The sequence below is a fragment of the Talpa occidentalis genome, unplaced genomic scaffold (genome assembly GCF_014898055.3).
Source record: "Talpa occidentalis isolate TD23 unplaced genomic scaffold, MPIMG_talOcc4v2.1 talOcc4.12, whole genome shotgun sequence".
In the NCBI taxonomy this organism is placed as follows: domain Eukaryota; kingdom Metazoa; phylum Chordata; class Mammalia; order Eulipotyphla; family Talpidae; genus Talpa; species Talpa occidentalis.
In genome coordinates, this window is record NW_023601212.1 from 7144500 (window position 1) to 7160379 (window position 15880).

At 62.0% G+C, this 15880-nt stretch overlaps 3 protein-coding genes across 5 annotated transcripts; 2 read left to right on the top strand and 1 right to left on the bottom strand.

Moving 5' to 3' along the window:
* Positions 1-9269, top strand: SF3A2 (splicing factor 3a subunit 2). Of its 3 annotated transcripts, none has more exons than XM_037505005.2 (9): positions 1-102; positions 4315-4479; positions 5328-5399; positions 6479-6525; positions 6716-6825; positions 7715-7764; positions 7848-7988; positions 8225-8293; positions 8387-9269. In XM_037505005.2, exons 2-9 carry the CDS (start codon positions 4354-4356, stop codon positions 9143-9145), a joined length of 1374 nt encoding a protein of 457 aa, XP_037360902.1. In that variant the 5' UTR covers positions 1-102; positions 4315-4353; the 3' UTR covers positions 9146-9269. The 3 variants fall into 3 exon arrangements, with proteins under 3 accessions (XP_037360902.1, XP_037360901.1, XP_037360903.1); XM_037505004.2 differs by having other exon boundaries at positions 1-97; XM_037505006.2 differs by lacking the exon at positions 1-102 and adding an exon at positions 400-683.
* Positions 9270-9595: 326 nt separating this feature from the next.
* AMH (anti-Mullerian hormone) lies at positions 9596-12545 on the top strand. Its single transcript, XM_037505002.2, is given in 6 exon segments — positions 9596-10304; positions 10900-11042; positions 11161-11269; positions 11352-11511; positions 11596-12020; positions 12023-12545. Coding segments are annotated over 6 exon segments (1722 nt in total). The 5' UTR covers positions 9596-9844; the 3' UTR covers positions 12448-12545.
* A 241-nt stretch (positions 12546-12786) lies between these two features.
* On the bottom strand, positions 12787-15360 carry JSRP1 (junctional sarcoplasmic reticulum protein 1). The gene is made up of 5 exons (XM_054692938.1): positions 15312-15360; positions 14572-14664; positions 14018-14177; positions 13296-13386; positions 12787-13212 (listed from the first exon to the last, which is right to left on the bottom strand). The coding sequence occupies exons 1-5, from the start codon at positions 15358-15360 to the stop codon at positions 12787-12789; spliced, it is 819 nt and encodes a 272-aa protein (XP_054548913.1).
* Between the last annotated feature and the right edge of the window lie 520 nt (positions 15361-15880).

Below are 15880 nucleotides of genomic sequence, written 5' to 3' on the forward strand. Positions count from 1 at the left end.
GCCCTCGGAAGTGCTTCCTTTGCTCGCAGCGCGCATGCGCGGAGCGAAGTCGTGGCGGCAACTGGAAAAAACGACAGCGGCGCGGGCCTCGGCGCGGGTGAGGTGCGACGCGGGGCGGGGGTGCTGGGCCGCGGCGCCCAGGGTCCCTGGCTGGGAGGCGGACGTGGGCTGGAGGCGCGGACGCAAGAGTGGCGGCCGCGGCTCCCGACTCCTCCGGCTCCCTCAGAATTCTTCCCCCAGCGCCCGTGGGGGCGGGGGGCGTCGGTGGTCGCCGCTCACGTGCTCCCGGAGGCCTTTGTGCGACCGGGACTCCTCGGAGCGGGTGACGGACCGGCTCGGGCCGCGGGCGGTCGCTGGAGCCGGACCGAGTCCTGCGGGCAGTGGTCAGCACCGCTTCCCGGGCGGCAGAGTCAGGACTCGCTTCGTTTTGCAGGCGAGGCCCGCCCGTCGGACTCGGATGCGCCGCAGCTTCTCTCTGCCCCCGGCAGCGCGGAACCGAGAGGGGCTCTGATGACCCCGTGCTTGCCGGATTTGAGGGCCTAGTGTCCCGGCCCAGGGAGGGGTGTCCCTTGGCGTGCTGGCTATTCTAAATGGAAAGCAGCTAAGAAACAGATCCAAGAATGATGCTTTGCCCAAGTGTCCATCTCCCTAAAAGCTGCAAATAATTTTCTCTCCTCCTGGCGGTGAGAGACAACCTCATCACCCTGGGCTAGAGTTTCCGAGGTCTGGCTGCAAAACTTTCTCTTTAAGTTGCAGCGTTTCTTTTGTTACATTTTTCCCCTCCCGAATGTATTACCCCCATTCTAAAAACTATACAGCCGTCCTGCCCACCTCATTAAATTTGTCATTTCTCATGCTCATCTCACTTGTGTCAGTTTATTATCAGGCCAGCCTAAAGCAAAGAGGGTGAGGGGGGAATCATCCCAGATTTTCCCTCCAGTGGTCTGTTCCCCCAAATCCTCCATCCCTGCTCACATTCTTCCCCAGAGCCCACCACCTCTTCTTAGTTCTGCAAGGCAGTTTTTACCTTAGTAGACAACTTTTTGGGGATGTGTGACTTTTAGACTTGATAGGCTAACCTTTACTGTGATTGGTGAGGTCTTAGTTCTGCCTCCCTTCCACCCACCTACCCCATCTTCTCTCTGCTACCCTGAGAGTTTTTAATCTCATCATCTTAGTCAGATAGGAGTCCTATTTTGAGGCTTAAAACCTTGTAAATAAAGCATTCATCTGTGCTACTTTTTTTGTATATTATTTTCTCCTCTAGGGTAAATTTAATTTCCCTTTTGTCCATTAGCTGTTAATTTTCCCTTGACGCTCCAACAACTCACACGCCTACAGATTGTATTTTCTCACAGATTTAAAAGTGTGGCTTTTCTTAACCTTTCTATTGCTTCTCTGGAAGGCCACCCAATTCTGGTTTTTCTTTCTGTCTAGTAGAAATTTAAGCTCTTCCTGGATGTCATTAAAATTTTACAGTTTGTTTAAAGTTTTGGGGGTGAAGAGTTAGGTCCTCTCTGCCCTGACATGTTTTCTTTTATCTCTTTGATAATGTTCCTTTTACCCCATGCTACATGTTTTCCCTGTTTTTGGAATTGCATCCGCTTCTTACTTTGCTTTCTGTTTTTTCATCTTTTTTTTCCATGAAAGATTGGACTCTTATCTCTGAAGTTGCATTCAGTTATTTGCTTGAATCATCACATCTTTCTTTTCTTTTCTTTTCTAAGACTTATTTATACAAGAGCTGGGGTACAGGCCAGACGTGCGGGAGGGTGAGAGGATTCACCAGAGACAGAGTGGGGAACAGAACAGGCTGACTGACGAAATACACTGCTGAGGGGAGCAGCGGGCGAGACAGGAGAGGTCTGCTGCGCCCCATGTGGGATTCTCGCTGGCTGGCCGGGATGGAACCCACGTTGCAGAGGCTGTGGAGAACTTCACAGTCTGGCTCAATCGCCTGCACCACCAGGGAGACCCCACATCTTTCTTTTCTAAGGTTTTGTTTTTATTCACCTTCTTAACATTTGGCATCCTATTCTGGTTGCAAGGTACGTTGATTTCTTCAGTTAGTAAGGAGAACTTTAACGTCTTCCATGGAGGTTTCTGTTGGCTGTGTTTTTTTCTGGGATACGTGGTGATTCTTTGCATTTGTATGTGCTTAGTGGCCAGCCCTGCGTGTGAGACTGTGCTCCTCATGAGTGAGTCTAGCAAGTTTTCTTTAAGTTGTGGGGAACCCCTGCTGTAAGTGTCTAAGAAACTTTCTCTGTCATTCTCTCCAGACAAGCCTGCTTCCCCTGGTCTGGGCTGCCTTCTGTGTGTGACGTAGGGGAAGGGATAGCCTACTGTGCAGTAGGCAGGTTTTAATGGAATCCCCCTCTTCTCTGCTTTTTCACCCCACTGTGCCTGTCTCTCTAAGCATTTCTGAGAATGAAATTCTGATGAGTAAGCACTCATCTCATTGGGGTGGGAGGCAGTGCTTTACTGGGGGGATAGGGGACAGTGTTCAATGGACTATACGTAAGCAACAGTGTTGGTTCTGTTTTGTTCTCATTTGGGGAGCAGGTCAATATTTGTTTATGCTTCCTTGAGCCAATTAGGTTCTGTTAGTGGTTGCTCTTGCTCTTTGAGACTCCAATGGCATGGAGTCTCCCAGCCATCCAGGAAGTGACCTAGGAGCTCATTCTGGCCATTTAAGAAGGAGCAGGTCATCCCCAAACTCTTTGGAATTCTTGATTCTTAATGTGTTTCCTGAATCACTTTTCTAGTTCTGTTGGCCCATAGAATGTTCTGGAAATGTCACAGGAAGTAAGGACATCAGCATGGATTGGTGGTACTCTTCTGGCCCCAGACTTTCTGCCACTTTCACAGAGGAACAGGGCACAGGTCCCTCCTGAGCTGCAGCCCTCGTTTTGGATAATGCTTGTGGTCTTTGGGGTTTTTGATAATGGCCATCCTAAATGGGGTGAGGTGATATTTCACCACGATTTTCATTCAGTGCACTGATGATTAGTGATGTTGAGTACATATTCACTACAATAAGTCCTCACTCAGTGTCTTTAGTTCCTGGGAACTGGAATGTGGAATGAAACTAGAAACCAGCTCCTTAAATAATGGTTCATTTAACATCAGCTGGGATTCTTTTTTTCTCATTGGCGTTATGAAGAAATGCTGTTGAGCAGAGTTAACTGAGGCGCCGAGGTACCTGTCAGCTAGCTGCTGGGTCAGCACCCGCTTAGTTTTCAGTGTTTTGGTCAGTGGCTCCTTTGGTGGTCTGGGAAGGAACTGTCCTCTCCCACAGGGAGGCCTGTGACTGACTCGGGGATGCTGACTCCTGGGATCCTGGCTCCATGCTGTTGTAGAAGCTGGAGGACGGCTGTACTCCGTTCGAGTTTCACATCATTCACCAGCAGTGCAGGGGCTGCTGCAGGGAAAGTTGGACACTTCACTGGCAGTGTAGGCCACATGCATCTGTGGCCACTGAAGGCAGGGCCTCGCCTCAGGATCTGCTGAGGACGCTCGCAGTGAGAATCACTGTTCTGAGCAACTGCAGTTGGGCCCCCTTAGGCGATTGGTACAGTTTCCCCGGGACCCATTGGATCTGGCCAGGCGGCAGGACACAGGAGCAGAATGTGCTTGCCTTTCTGGCAAAGGATGGTTTCCCTGCTGTCCTGCCTCTTCTAGTCTCAGTAAGACATTCTTTTTCTAGTTTGTCTTACAAAGTGATGGCAGTAGTTGACCCCGGTGGTCTTTCATATTTTGCCTGACAACACCAAAAAGCTGGTAGCTCTAGATGAACTCACGTGAAATAGTTCTTACCTCTAAGGGGAGTGACCCTCTGGTTCTGTAGCTAGCAGTTTGTTGATTACCAGAAATGGGATCCTCACAAGCATGTCCTGAGTTTCGTTTGTATATTAAGTAGTCGGGACTCTAACATAGATGTCTTCCTGGCTTCCCACAAGTTTACAGCTCAGCCAGAGAAGTAGAATTGAGGCTGGGAGAAGAGACTCAAATCTGTGGGATGGGGCAGTCTGGGAAGACTTCCTGGAGGAGGTGCAACTTTTTATAGCTCTTTTTCATTGCTGTTATATAATGAGTCTCTGAGCCTTTGTGCACCTCCAGCTGGAGTGATTTCTTCTCCAGTCCACCCCAGGGTCATCAGACACTTGTCCTTGTTTGTTAGACTCGTACGATTGGGGGTGAGAGGCTGACATGAGAGAGGGCATTTCTTCCCACCTACCCTTCCCCCGTCACCAGATCCAGGCAAGCCTCATCGACAGCCACCACATCATCACGAACTCCCCTTTACCTCCACAGATTTCTCACCACATCCAGTAAAGCCCCAAGACCGTCACCATGGACTTCCAGCATCGCCCTGGGGGCAAGACCGGGAGTGGGGGGGTGGCCTCCTCCTCTGAGAGCAACCGGGACCGCAGGGAGCGGCTCCGTCAGCTGGCCCTAGAGACCATCGACATCAATAAGGTAGGCCAAGGGGGCCCCTTATAGATACCCTGCTTGACAGCCACAGATGTTCCCAGTCACCCTTGTGTTCCCGGGGGCAGAATCACCCTGGGTAAGACAGGACCAGTGTCTGGTTCCCCTTAGATACTGAAATGTGTTGACTGTTTGCTCTGTGCCAGGCACTCCTAGAGTGTCACTGTGAGGTCAGTTCTGTTGTACCCCTGTGTCCCAGATGAGGAAACGGGGAGAGGGATGTTGCCACATATGACACAGCCATGGGGACATGGAGGCAGAATTTGGGCCCCGAGCCATTTGCATCCCACCTGAGGTCAGAGGTGCCCAGCCTGGTACCTCTGTTTATGGAGCATCACCTGTTCAGCCCCGGAGCCCCTGTCCTGCTCACAGGGTGCGCACAGCTGTGGGTCTGTATGGTTTTTGGTTTGACTCATGTGCTTTGCCCACATCCAGCTCGCACTGCAACACTCAGGATGCTGGTCGGGTACAGCATGGAGCCTTGGCCTTGGTTACCAGCAGTACTGTTGGAGCTCTGCCTTGGGGGCCAGGGTTCCCAAAGGCCCTCACTCCTCAGAGTAGGGGGCGGGGTCTGGTAGAGTGTCAGGAACTCCAGCCCTTCTGAGAGAACGCTGCATTCCCACTGCACCTAGTGGTCCACGCGGTGCTGCCTTAGACTCTCCTGCCAGCCCCAGCCCTGAGTTCTCGTCCATGGTCATCGAAATATTGGTCCTGAAGTAAAGGCCACCTCTACTCAGCGCCATGTTTCTCAAAATGGAGGCTTTCACCTTGCACAGTAGACAGGCGGGGTGCAAGGTGCCGCCTTCACTGTCTGACGGGGTGCGTTCCCTCCCCAGGACCCTTACTTCATGAAAAACCACCTGGGCTCCTACGAATGCAAGCTCTGCCTGACCCTGCACAACAACGAGGTATGTTCTCAGCTCTGCATCCCTGCCCGTCCAGCATTCCATCCCAGTGGCCCTGCCGGTCCAGCCAGCCCCGGGGTCCCGTCCAGCTCGCAGGGCTCTCAAGATCTCAGTCAGAAGACGAGAGGGTAGGTGCTCTGGCCTTGGCACACCGCGCAAAGCGCCGCTCAGTCCCTTGAGCACGGGCTTCAGAGAGCATCTCTGGGAGAACCACTGGCCGTACCAGAGGAAGGCTGAGTCCCCCCAGTCTGCGTCCTGCACTCGCAGTCCCCGGAGACCAGGGCAGCCTTGCGATGTGCGTGTGCGTCTGTGAACGCGGCATCCACCCAGAAACCACCTTGTGCTTCTGAGATCCCATCAGTCTGTGGGTCCAGTTGGTTTCTCTTAACAACTGAGATGGCCTGGACGCATGCTTGGGTTGGGTTAATTCATGCAGCAACGAGTCGTTCTCGCTCACCGTTTCCACGCTGTCCGACACTCCATTTGTCACAGCCACACGACAGGTGGTGCTAGCCTGGCCTCTCTGTATGCCCAGGCTCGTCTCAGCACTGCTGACACTGGGGCTGGTTGTCTCTCTGGGGAGCTCTCCTGGGCACTGTGAGGTGTGGGTAGAGTCCCTGACACACCCACCTGTGAAGAGCACACCCAGCGTGACAGCCACAGATGTCCCCATGTCCAGTGTCCTCTGGGCAGTCAGAGCAGTCCCTTCGTTGGGAACCCGACACGTTTCATCCTGTCCTGCGGGAGAAGTTCCCTGGAGTCAGGTCAGCGCCAGCAGCCATTGCCAGGTGTCCTCAGCTTGGCAGCTCTGCTGGCTCCTCTCCCTCCGGAGTGGGGTTGCTCCACGCCTGCGTGCTGACACCCGGCACCTGAGACGTCATCGTCGCAGGCTCCACGTCCATTTCCTTCCGCTCTGTGTGGTTCTGCTATGGGGGTGTCCAGCATCAGGTCCCAGTCACTTGTCCCTGTGGACAGAGGCCAGCTCTGTGGTCCTCGTCCCCATAGGTGTGACAGGGAGATCTGGCCAGGGGCATCCAGCCCCCTGCTCATGTCTTCTTGACTGTGGCTTCTTCCTTCTCCAGGGCAGTTACCTTGCACACACCCAAGGGAAAAAGCATCAGACTAACCTGTGAGTACCTCATCCCCTTCCAGTGCCCAGTGCTCCCTCCTCGCTGTCATTCAAGCCTGGGCCCCATCCCCCTCTCACCTCTCAGACAGCTCCAAGGCTGGTGTGGGGGTGAGGGCTGGCTCCCAGCACCTGGACTTGTGGCCTTGGCGCCTGTGGAGAGGCCACAGTTCCTTTTTCATCCCACCTGCAGGGCCCGGCGAGCGGCCAAGGAGGCTAAGGAGGCCCCTGCCCAGCCGGCACCAGAGAAGGTCAAGGTGGAGGTAAAGAAGTTTGTGAAGATCGGCCGCCCTGGCTACAAAGGTAAGCCTGTCTGGAAGCAGCTCCTACTTGTGGGTCCCCACAGCCCTGGAACCCATCCCATCTCGCCTTGGGCCCCATCTTCTTGACGTAGACTTTCCTTCAGGCTGTGTTTCGGGTGTCACAAAAGCTCTTAATTCTTTCTGCTCCATGTGAAGATGAAGGGGGGAGAGGGTGCATCCCTTTCCTTTGACCCTGGACCTGGAGACTGGCTCCCCTTTACCCTGAAAGAGAGAGGCAGGGCAGAAGAGAGGCTATGTTGGCGGCACCTCGAGGAGGGCCACCTGATTCAGAAGCTGGCTGACCCAGCTGGAATACAGGACACGGTTGCTGGGAATTAGGAAGGAAGGAAAGCCCCTGGCAAGTGCTCCTAATATGGTGGGCACGTCCTGTGTGACTGGCGTCCCAGGTCCTGAGGTGGGTACTTGATGAGCTCGGGCTAGCAGGGGGCGCCCACCAAAGATGGCCACATTAGGCCATGTGGTCTGTCTCAGGGGTGGTGCTGGGGGGAAGGGGTGGTTCTGGTTTGGAGGACCTCAGGGGTGCATGGCCTGTCTAGATTGTGGAGAACAGCTGGGGGCCAGGTGGTCACTGACCAAGCCACTGAACTTCAATACAAAGGGTACTCATTCCTGGAATTGGGGGACAGATCTTGCTTGCCCCACATGCCTTGGTGCTGTCCCAGGCTTCTGGGGGTAAAGGCCACAGAGAACCCATATTCCCACCCCCCGTACCTGCACCACCGGCTGACCCCCACTCCAGCCCAGCAGGAACACCTTCCTGCTGCGATAGTTCCACTCACCCCACCAGTGCCTCCCCAGTGTCAGATCACCTGGGGCCCCTGAGCTTCAGGTGTAGAGTGGCCTGGACTTAAGACCCTTGGGTGTTGCAGTGACGAAGCAGAGGGACACGGACATGGGCCAGCAGAGTCTCCTCTTCCAGGTGAGATGGGGCCTGGTCCGGGCGTGGGGGGGGTGGTTTTGGACCCCCATAAGGTGCTGTTGCCACTGTCTGTGTCCCTGCAGATCGACTACCCTGAGATTGCCGAGGGCATCATGCCCCGCCACCGCTTCATGTCCGCCTATGAGCAGAGGATCGAACCCCCGGACCGGCGCTGGCAGTACCTGTTGATGGCTGCTGAGCCCTATGAGACCATTGCCTTCAAGGTAGCCCTGCGGGAACTCCAGCCACTCGTGCGCCCCTCCTGTCAGGCCTCTGCGTCTGAGGCGTGTAGAGGGCACGAAGGGGGAGGTTTGAAGGCATTACTTCAGCAAGGACAAAGCGGCACAAAGTGCACTTCCCCAAAATGCGACTTGTCCCCTTTTAGTAGGGCCGCCTCCTCCTGTGGATCCTCTCTGGGGCAGGGGGGCAGCCCTAAAGATCCCCTTTGCCCTGCTCACAGGTGCCCAGCAGGGAGATTGACAAGGCTGAAGGCAAATTTTGGACTCACTGGAACCGGGAAACCAAGCAGGTGAGTAGTGGCTCTGGGTCCAGGGCCTTCCAGTGGCCACACTGCCCCTGCCCAAGGCCTGGAGGGTTCCTGCTCATTCTGTTCTTTCTCCAGTTCTTCCTGCAGTTCCACTTTAAGATGGAGAAGCCCCCGGCCCCTCCGAGCCTGCCTGCCGGGCCTCCTGGGGTGAAGCGGCCCCCACCCCCGCTGATGAATGGCCTGCCCCCTCGTCCCCCGCTACCTGAGTCTCTGCCTCCACCCCCGCCGGGAGGCCTGCCGCTGCCACCCATGCCCCCCAGTGGGCCCGCTCCTTCGGGGCCCCCAGGCCCTCCCCAGCTACCCCCTCCTGCTCCTGGGGTCCACCCCCCTGCTCCAGTAGTCCACCCTCCAACCTCTGGAGTCCACCCTCCTGCTCCTGGGGTTCACCCCCCAGCACCAGTGGTCCACCCACCCACTTCTGGGGTCCACCCCCCTGCTCCCGGTGTCCATCCTCCAGCCCCAGGGGTCCATCCGCCAGCCCCAGGGGTTCACCCTCCCCCAGCTGCTGGGGTTCACCCCCAGGCTCCAGGGGTGCACCCACCCGCTCCTGCAGTTCACCCCCAGGCTCCAGGGGTCCATCCACCAGCTCCTGGGGTTCATCCACCAGCCCCAGGGATCCACCCCCAGCCTCCTGGGGTCCATCCCCCACCCCCTGGGGTCCACCCAGCAGCTCCTGGAGTCCATCCTCCAGCTCCTGGGGTCCACCCTCAGCCTCCTGGAGTTCACCCCTCAAACCCTGGTGTACATCCCCCAGCCCCCATGCCCCCAATGCTGAGGCCCCCACTGCCCTCCGAAGGCCCTGGGAATATTCCTCCCCCTCCCCCCACCAACTGAAACGCTCCTTTCCGCTGCCCCCAAGCAAGGCTGGGCTTTTTTTTTCCCTGTGTTTTTCCACGAAAAAGTGTTGGTGCCTCAGAGCCCATTAAACAGTTACCCGCTGCCTGGATGGTTTGCTGTGTTGGAGTCAGAGGGGGAGGTGGGGGGGGAACGGGGCTGGTAGTGCTTCAGGGCCTGGGCAGGAAGTTGCTGACTGGAGAACAAGCCCTGCCAGCAGGGGCAGGGAGGCAAGCCGAGCCGGTCAAGGCTCCCTGCTGCTTGGCTTCCGCAGCCTAGGTGCTGGTGCTCCTGCGCCCCGGCCCACCCAGCAGGCTGAGGAGCAGGTGGCTGCCCTCCAGCTGGGTCTGCCCACCTACCCAGTGGTAGGAACAATGGGGCTGGGGCCTTGCACCCCCAGGCCCACCTGCCTTGCCCCCAGGCGTGTTGATAGCCGCTCCATTCCCAGCCCTGACTGCAGGAGGGAAGGACTCAAGGACGAGTGGGTCAGTAGGCCGGGCTCTGTATCGCTGCTGCTGCCGAGATAGGCTGCCCTGGGGAACAGAGGGGCTTTGAGAAGGCGCCTGCAGGGTTCACAGTGGGGCTCTGGACCTCAGTCCCCCAAGGTCACATCCCAGAGGAGATAGGGCTGCCTTCTCACGCACACATTCCAGCTCAGCCCATATAAGTTGGGGCTCACGGCCCCTCACAGCACCCACCATGCAGGGCTTGCATTTTTCCCTGTTGGCCCTGGTGCTGTTGGCGATGGGGGCTCTGTTGGGGGCTGCAGTCCCAGAAGAAGCGGTGTCGGGGGCCCAGACCCTGTCCCAGGAGCCAGCCGTGGACACCGGGGGTCTCATCTTCCGCCAAGACTGGGACTGGCCTCCTGGAGGCAACTGGCTGCCAGACCACTTGCGGGATCCCCTGTGCCTAGTGACACTGGACCCGGGCAGCAATGGCAGCAGCACCCCCCTCCTGCAGGTGGTGGGGGTGCCAAGCAGCTATGAGCAGGCCTTCCTGGAGGCCGTGCAGCAAGCCCACTGGGACCCGCATGACCTGGCCACCTTCGGGCTCTGTTCCCCCGGCCACAGGCAGGCAGCCCTGCCATCTCTACAACGTCTGGGAACTTGGCTGGGGGCACCTGGGGGGCAACCGCTGGTGGTCCTGCACCTGGAAGAAGGTAGGTCTGGGGCCCGCTGGCAGGGATGGTGGTGGCCGGGTGAGTCTTGCTGTCATTCTCAACAGCTCCTTCAGGACACCACGACCACCCTCCTGCCAGGTCAAATGGGGCTGGCCCCACCCCAGCCTGCTCCCTAGGCTGGGCTGCCAGTCTGTGACCACGGAGGTGGGCACCGTGATCTTTGCCATCTCTAGGCCGGGTGCCCCCAATGCTCCTCTTGCATGCCCCCTTCGCACAGGAAGATATGGAGCTTGTAAAACCTCAGGGTTCCCCGAGGTGTGCCCCTTTCCGCACACAAGGCAGCAGGGGTGGGAGGTTCCAAGGGCCTTGGGAACCCACTGCCAGGGAAGGGGCTACCCAGAAGACCCCCATACCGACCCCAAGGGCTCAGGGATTGCCGGCACTGTCTCACTGCATACGTTTCTCCTCCAGGGCTGCCCCTGTGCCCCGCAGCCCTCCAGGCCCTCTCACCAGACTCTCCAAGGCATGCTAGGGGGTGAGGGGGGCTCCCTACAGGACTACCTGATGTGCTTAGGGGAGAGACTCAGGCGTCTGGTTCACATGTCCCCCTTACCACGTCCTGTCCCTGCTGCAGTGACATGGAAGCCAACACCCTCCCTGAGGTTCCAGGAGCCCCCACCTGGAGGACCCAGCCCCCCAGAGCTGGCGCTGCTGGTGCTGTACCCTGGGACCGGTCCCGCGGTCACCATCACCGTGGCTGGGCTGCCTGGCACCCAGGTACTAGGGAGTTGAGGGGGCAGCGGGGGCACCACTTGGAGCCCTCAGCATAGGGGAGGGAATTTGAGAGGCGGGCTTCGGGATGAGGCTCCAGCGCCCCGGTTGCCCGTCTCCACAGAGCCTCTGCCCTTCCCGGGACACCCGCTACCTGGTGCTGGTCGTGGATGGCCCCGCGGAAGCCTGGCGTGGCCCTGGGCTCACCCTGACCCTGCGGCTCCGCGGAGACGGTAGGGGGGCGTCAAGAGGGGCCGGGTGGGGCTGGCCGCCCTTGTTCCCCAGCCTGAGTCCGTCCCTGGCGCCCCCCAGTAGGTGTCCCCCTGAGCATCGCCCAGCTGCAGGCGCTGTTGTTCGGCGCCGACCCCCGCACCTTCAGGCGGATGACGCCGGTCCTGCTCCTGCTGCCCTGGTCCAGGCACACGCCGCTCCCGGCGCACGGTCGGCTGGACACCGTGCCCTTCCCGCCGCCCAGGTGCGCGCCGGCCCCGCGTGGGCGGGGAGGGTGGGGGAGGACGAGGCCCAGCGCCGGCTCACGACCCCGCCACCGGCGTTGCAGGCCGTCCCCGGAGCCTGAGGAGCCACCGCCGACTGCCGACCCCTTCCTGGAGACGCTCGCGCGCCTGGTGCGCGTGCTGCGCGGGGCCCCGGCCCGGGCCTCGCCGCCGCGCCTGGCCCTGGACCCGGGAGCGCTGGCCGGCTTCCCGCAGGGCCTGGTCAACCTGTCGGACCCCGCAGCGCTGGAACGCCTGCTCCACGGCGAGGAGCCGCTGCTGCTGCTGCTGCCGCCCGCCGCGGCCGCCGCCGGAGGCCCCGCGCCGCCCCCCGAGCCCGCGTCGGCGCCGTGGGCCGCGGGTCTGGCGCGCCGCGTGGCCGCCGAGCTGCATGCCTTGGCCGCCGAGCTGCGCGCGCTCTCGGGGCTGCCGGCGGCCGCCGCACCGCTGCTGGCGCGGCTGCTCGCGCTGTGCCCGGGGAGCCCGGGGCCCCGGGCGGCCCGCTGCGCGCGCTGCTGCTCCTGAAGGCGCTGCAGGGCCTGCGGGCCGAGTGGCGCGGGCGGGAGGGCGGCGGGCCCCTGCGGGCAAGGCGCGGCGCGGCGGCCGGGGACGGGCCCTGCGCGCTGCGGGAGCTGCGGGTGGACCTGCGCGCCGAGCGCTCGGTGCTCATCCCCGAGACGTACCAGGCCAACAACTGCCAGGGCACGTGCGGGTGGCCGCAGTCCGACCGCAACCCGCGCTACGGCAACCACGTGGTGCTGCTGCTCAAGATGCAGGCGCGCGGCGCCGCGCTGGCGCGCCCGCCCTGCTGCGTGCCCACGGCCTACGCGGGGAAGCTGCTCGTCAGCCTGGCGGGGGAGCGCATCAGCGCGCACCACGTGCCCAACATGGTGGCCACCGAGTGCGGCTGCCGCTGACGCCCCCGCCGCGGACCCCGACCCGGCGGCCAGGGGGCCCCGCCCCTATTTATTCCGAGCCGATCGATCAATAAAGCCCAGCAAGCTCCGCTGCGGTGTCCCGGTGTCGCGAGCCGGTGGAGGCGGCGAGGGCGCGGGCTCCACCCGACGGTGCTGGGGCGCAGGGCCGGGTCAGGCCCCAGGCGCCCACAGCCCGCCCCGCCCGCCCGCCGCTCCCCATCCCGGTCGGGGGCCTAGAGCGGCTCCGGGGCCGGGCGCGAAGGAGCAGGCGTCGCGGGAGCCGCTCACCGCTTTATTGTGCTGGAACCTCCGACGTCGGGGACGCGGCGGGAGCTCGGCTCAGCTCCTCCCCCTGCCGGGGCGGCGCTTCTGACGGCCCGGGGGCCGGTCCTCCTCCTCCGAGGCCCACGCCGGCCTCTTCCTGGGCCTGCGGTCTCCGGAGCCCCGCGCCCCCGGCCCCGGGCCCCCTCCCGCTGCCTCCCGGCGCCGGGGCGGCGCCTCCCGGGCCTCCGGGGGCTCCCGGGGCTTCTCCTGGCGCGGCATCTGCTCCCGCCGGCGCTTCTCCTCGCGCGGCCGCTGCTCCGCGGCCCCCGGCTGCGCCCGCCGCTCCTTGGGCCCTCGGCGCGCGCGCGGCTCAGCGCCCTCCTCCGCGTCTCCTCCGGGCTGCCCTCGGGCCTTCTCTGCCGCCTCCCTGCTCCCGGGGCCCGCAGCGCGCTCGGCCGCCTCGGGCAGCCCCGCCGGCAGGGCCCGGGCGCGGGGCTCCGGCTTGGAGGGGAAGAGCAGGGTCAGGCAGAGCCCCGCGGCCCGGGCCACGCGCCCCGCCGCGCTCGTGTGGGGGAAGCGCTTACCTGGGGCAACTCTGCTTCCCCGGGGGCCGAGCTGGGGGGACCCATGGCTCGGGGGCCGGTGCAGGGGCGCTCGCCTCCCACGTCATGGAGTCTGGGGTGGGGGGGGAGGGACGCGGGTCAGTCTAGGGGCAGGGGCCGACCCCGCGGGCCACCCGGTCCTCATTCCTAGCGCCCCCGTGCTGGGGACGGGCCAGGGGGCCGGCTGGGCTCCATCGGGCTCTCCGAGCTGGACTCCGGCCCTCTGAAGGGGCTCCGGGTCTCTGCACTGGGGGTGCCCCTTCCCTTCAAACCTCCCTCATCCAGATTGCAAAACCATCCGTCATTGGCCTCGCTAGGCTGCAGGAATGCCCGATGAGCGAGGACGGTGGCGCTCCACGGGATGGGGTGGGGTAAGGTCTCCGCACCCGGGTTGGACTGCATGACTCAGGGGCGCGGGAGAGCCTCTTCGCCCGGAGGGGGTGCAGAAGGGCCACAGAGGAGGGGAACGGGCACGCACTACCCATCCTGCAGAGAAGCCCAGGCCCGACCATGGGGCACACGAGGGCCTTTCCTGATTAGGGGGTGCACAGGGCGGGGCAGGGAGAAGTAGGACCCCCGCACAAGACCCATCTGCGGATTTGAGGCTCCCAGACCCCATCCTTGGGGGTGCAGGCGCTTGGCGGGGGGAGTGGGCGCCCAGGCGGAGTCCCCTCTGGGGCTCAGGCCCCCGCTCACCGCGGCACAGCTGGACAGCCCAGCCCAGCAGCGCCAGCAGCGAGGCGAGCACCAGACACTTGTTGAGAGACAGGTCTCCCCAGGGCAGCTCCTCGCCCGCGCCTGGGGGCAGCGGTGGCTGCGGGGGTGGCGCCGGCTGCGTCCTCTTCCTCGCGGGGCTCCGGGGCGCTGTGGGAGCAAGTGCGGGGCTGAGAGCCCCCAGCAAAGTGCAAACCTGCGCCCCACACTCAGCTCCCCGGGGCTGGCTGTGCTGCGCACCCGTGTGGGTGTCTGGCAGCTTCACTGAGGTGCCGAGACCGGCTCGGAGGTGATTAGCCGGGGCTGGGCAGCACTTCAGCTGGCGCGAGGGTGCCTTAGCACAGCTCCCCTGGGGTTGGGTTAGCACAGGTGCCTTAGCACAGCTCCCCTGGGGTTGGGTTAGCACAGCTCCCCACACGCTGGCTCGGCTGGGACCCGCGGGCCGGCTCCCCACTCCCTTGGGACCCAAGGGCCCAGTCCACATATCCTCCCCTGCCAGTCCCTGCCCACCCGCCCCACCTCACCCTGCCTTCTGCGAACCCACTTGCCCCTGCTTTCATCTTCTCCTTCCCTGACCCCCGGGCCAGCGTGGCCTCAGGCTCCCGGTCTGTCTTCTTGAGCCCCGCCTCCGTGCCTCCTGCGGGGCGGCCCTCAGCCGCCGGCTCCTGGGAATCCTATGGGGAGTCCTGAGTTGGCCTTTCCTTGGAGGGACCCGGAACCAGTCCCGTGGGTGGTAGAAACCCACCCCCTTGGCCTGTGGGTCCCCAACCCCAGGGGTATCCTGGGCTAAAGCCCGACAGCCCCAGCTACTCACGGGGGGCCAGCGGCTGGAAGTGGCCTGTCTGGGCATCGCTGTCAATGGGAAAAGAGGGAGACTGAAGACGGTGGGGTCCCCCAGGCCAAGCCCACCCTCCTCTGGCGCTGTGTGGGGCAATGGGGGTGCCTTCTCCCGTGTCCCAGATTAGCGAGCAGGCAGGCTAAGAGGCGGCCCTGCCCGAGGCACGCAGCTTCACTGGCAAGCTGGAGTTGCACCCCCTCCATGTGACCCAACACCTGTGTTCCTGGGCTCCTTGCAGACCCCCCGGGCACTAATGGGCACAGAGGTTGGAAAAAGCAGCAGAACATAACCCACGTCCGTGTGCCGGTCCAAGTCCGGCCTCTGAAGGTGAGCCGCCTGCCCAGGGGAGAATGGGCTTCGTCCTGCCCACACCCCTGCAGGTACCTCGCCACCCGTCCTCTGGGGCTGGCCTAGGTGGGAGTCAGCCACTGTAGTGAGGTCCTTACTTGCCTGGCAGCCGCCCGGGACGCCATCCTCCAAGGTCCTGGTTGCCATGGTGTCTTCCTAGAAGGCCAGGTCCAGAGTCAGGCTGGGGTGGGGGAGCGTGGGGAGAGGTGTCTGGCGTTCACTGAGCCCTGCGGGGGGCCTGGCCTGCCTGGGGAAAGGCTCCATGCCCTCCAGCTGCACCGTCCCCACCTCCCTGCCAGCCCTTGCTTGTCCCGCTGCCCGGAGCCCCTTGCACACGCACGGGGCAGCCCAGCAGCCTGCCGGGTGCCTTCGCGGCCCTGCTCCTGCCCCACCTGCCTTGGGGCCCCTCCCTATAGGCCAGACTTCCCAGAGCCCCAGAACCCCTGAGCTTACGGCAGAGGCTGTGGGGGCCCGTAGAGGGCACGCAGACATCGCAAACCAGGAGCCCGAGCCTGGGGTCAGCTCATGTCTCTGAGACCAGGGACTATTTTTATCTGGTGCCTGAGGTCAGCAAGACACGCAGGCGCGCGGCCCAGCCTCTCCCAGGCCTTGGACCCAAGGGGTCTCCTCCTGGACCATCATCACCTGCCATAGCTGGAACCCAAGT

Bases quoted from the DNA above. Each gene is read 5' to 3' on its own strand.
- JSRP1 (XM_054692938.1), bottom strand. From the start codon at position 15,360: ATGGCAACCAGGACCTTGGAGGATGGCGTCCCGGGCGGCTGCCAGGCA. The intron at 13,387-14,017 runs GTGCCGCGGTGA...CCCCCACCCCAG, and splicing joins CTGGGCTGGGCTGTCCAGCT to ACTCCATGACGTGGGAGGCG. The intron at 13,213-13,295 runs GTAAGCGCTTCC...TTCCCCTCCAAG, and splicing joins GGGAAGCAGAGTTGCCCCAG to CCGGAGCCCCGCGCCCGGGC.
- SF3A2 (XM_037505005.2), top strand. From the start codon at position 4,354: ATGGACTTCCAGCATCGCCCTGGGGGCAAGACCGGGAGTGGGGGGGTG. The intron at 7,989-8,224 runs GTAGCCCTGCGG...CCCTGCTCACAG, and splicing joins ATGAGACCATTGCCTTCAAG to GTGCCCAGCAGGGAGATTGA. The intron at 8,294-8,386 runs GTGAGTAGTGGC...TTCTTTCTCCAG, and splicing joins GGAACCGGGAAACCAAGCAG to TTCTTCCTGCAGTTCCACTT.